General features: G+C 40.3%; 1 protein-coding gene across 1 annotated transcript in view; it reads right to left on the bottom strand.

Moving 5' to 3' along the window:
• LOC107644515 (serine/threonine-protein kinase HT1) overlaps positions 421-1,599 on the bottom strand; it is a gene marked incomplete in the record, with an annotated part of 8,194 nt that continues 7,015 nt past the window's right edge. Inside the window, 2 exon segments of the mRNA XM_016348382.2 lie at positions 421-1,068; positions 1,269-1,597. Of these exon segments, the coding sequence (XP_016203868.1) occupies positions 729-1,068; positions 1,269-1,597 (669 nt within the window).

Genomic DNA, 1,599 nt, shown 5'->3' with positions numbered 1-1,599 from the left:
ATATAAAGGGAGAGGCTGACCTCCCTAGAGGTAACTAATTTTACCCTAATACTCTTAACCTCACAACCGAAACAATGATTTAAGTGTCAGTATTTTTGCATGTATCACCCCATCGTTCCTCTAATGATAGCCTCATCCCCCTGGACTACAGCTAGAGGTCTCCTCCTCACCCCCAGCAACCTCAGGTAACAAACTAACATTGGCACCGAATATGGGGAAGCCAAAGCTGTAACTGGCGATGGATGACGCCCACCATTCCCCTGGTGAATCTGAGGGGGAGGGGAACAACGTCACGGACAACAATGCCGACATCAGAGTGCCAAATAAATTAGGTCCAAGAAAATATTTGTATGAATATTCCGAGAATCACGTCCCACAGGTTTTTAAGAAAATATCAATCCTAATTGTACATACACGAGCAGAGCACAAGATTTTCAACCATTTTTGCTTTCAAAGCTATACATAACTGTAGTGCATGCATGTATTACATACACAAATCTCCTCTTACTAATTCAAAACAGAAAATAAATAGAAAGCCAATAAAACAAAAGGTTCCAGTTAAGATTTTCAATTTTTCTCCCTCTGAAGAAAGAAATTAAACACACATGATACACAAATCTATAATATAGTCAACCCTTTACTACCTCAGTCTCACGTTCCCTCCAAAACATCATCAGTCTTATGACTCTTTCATCTGTTTTTCTTCTTTTTTTTTTTTTTTATCAGGATCAGTCAGCAGTCATTGGTTGTGTCATGCAACACCTGAATCGAGCCTTCCGAACAGTTGTCATGATCTCGGTCTCTGCATTCTCAAGCATTCCTACAATTTCAGCAAATGGTGGCCGGACATCAGGGTTGGGGTCCCAGCATCTGGTCATGATTTCACGGAGAACAGGTAAGCAATCATTGGGTATAATCGGGCGAACATTTTTGTTTACAACTGCAAATGCTGCCTGTACTGCTGTCATGTTCTGAAATGGAAGCATTCCAGTGATAAGCTCCCAAAGAACAATCCCAAAGCTATACACATCCACTCTTTGTGTGTAAGGCCTATGCTGGATCATCTCCCTGCCATATATTGGAAAATATATTGGATCAAAAAATACATAGTAGACTCGTTCTCCAGAAGCACCGGAAACATATAGATTATATATAGAAATATGCTAACTCAAAATACAATCATCCATATATCTCCAATTTTCTGGATCACAACCAGGATGCACATCAAAATAATATTAAAGGGAAAAAGGAAACAAAAAAAAACTTACGGAGCCATCCAACGGTATGTTCCAGTCTCAGGTGTCATTCCTTCCGTTTGCACCTCAATCCGAGCAACACCGAAGTCAGCAATTTTAATTGATTTATCCCCAAAAATCAAAAGATTATCAGACTTCAAATCCCTGTGGATCAACCCAAGTCCATGAACATATGCCATTCCTCTAGCAACATCCAAAGCCTGTTTGACGGCCAATTTTAGGGGAACTGATCGATTCTGACGTTTCATTAAAGACTGTCTAACGGAACCCCCTTTGGCATATTCCGTTACGATGCACCATACCATCGGTTTTCTGCATGCACCAATGAAACGAACTATATTGG

This window comes from Arachis ipaensis, chromosome B05, assembly GCF_000816755.2.
Source record: "Arachis ipaensis cultivar K30076 chromosome B05, Araip1.1, whole genome shotgun sequence".
NCBI lineage: Eukaryota > Viridiplantae > Streptophyta > Magnoliopsida > Fabales > Fabaceae > Arachis > Arachis ipaensis.
This window is presented reverse-complemented; position numbering and strand designations above follow the sequence as displayed.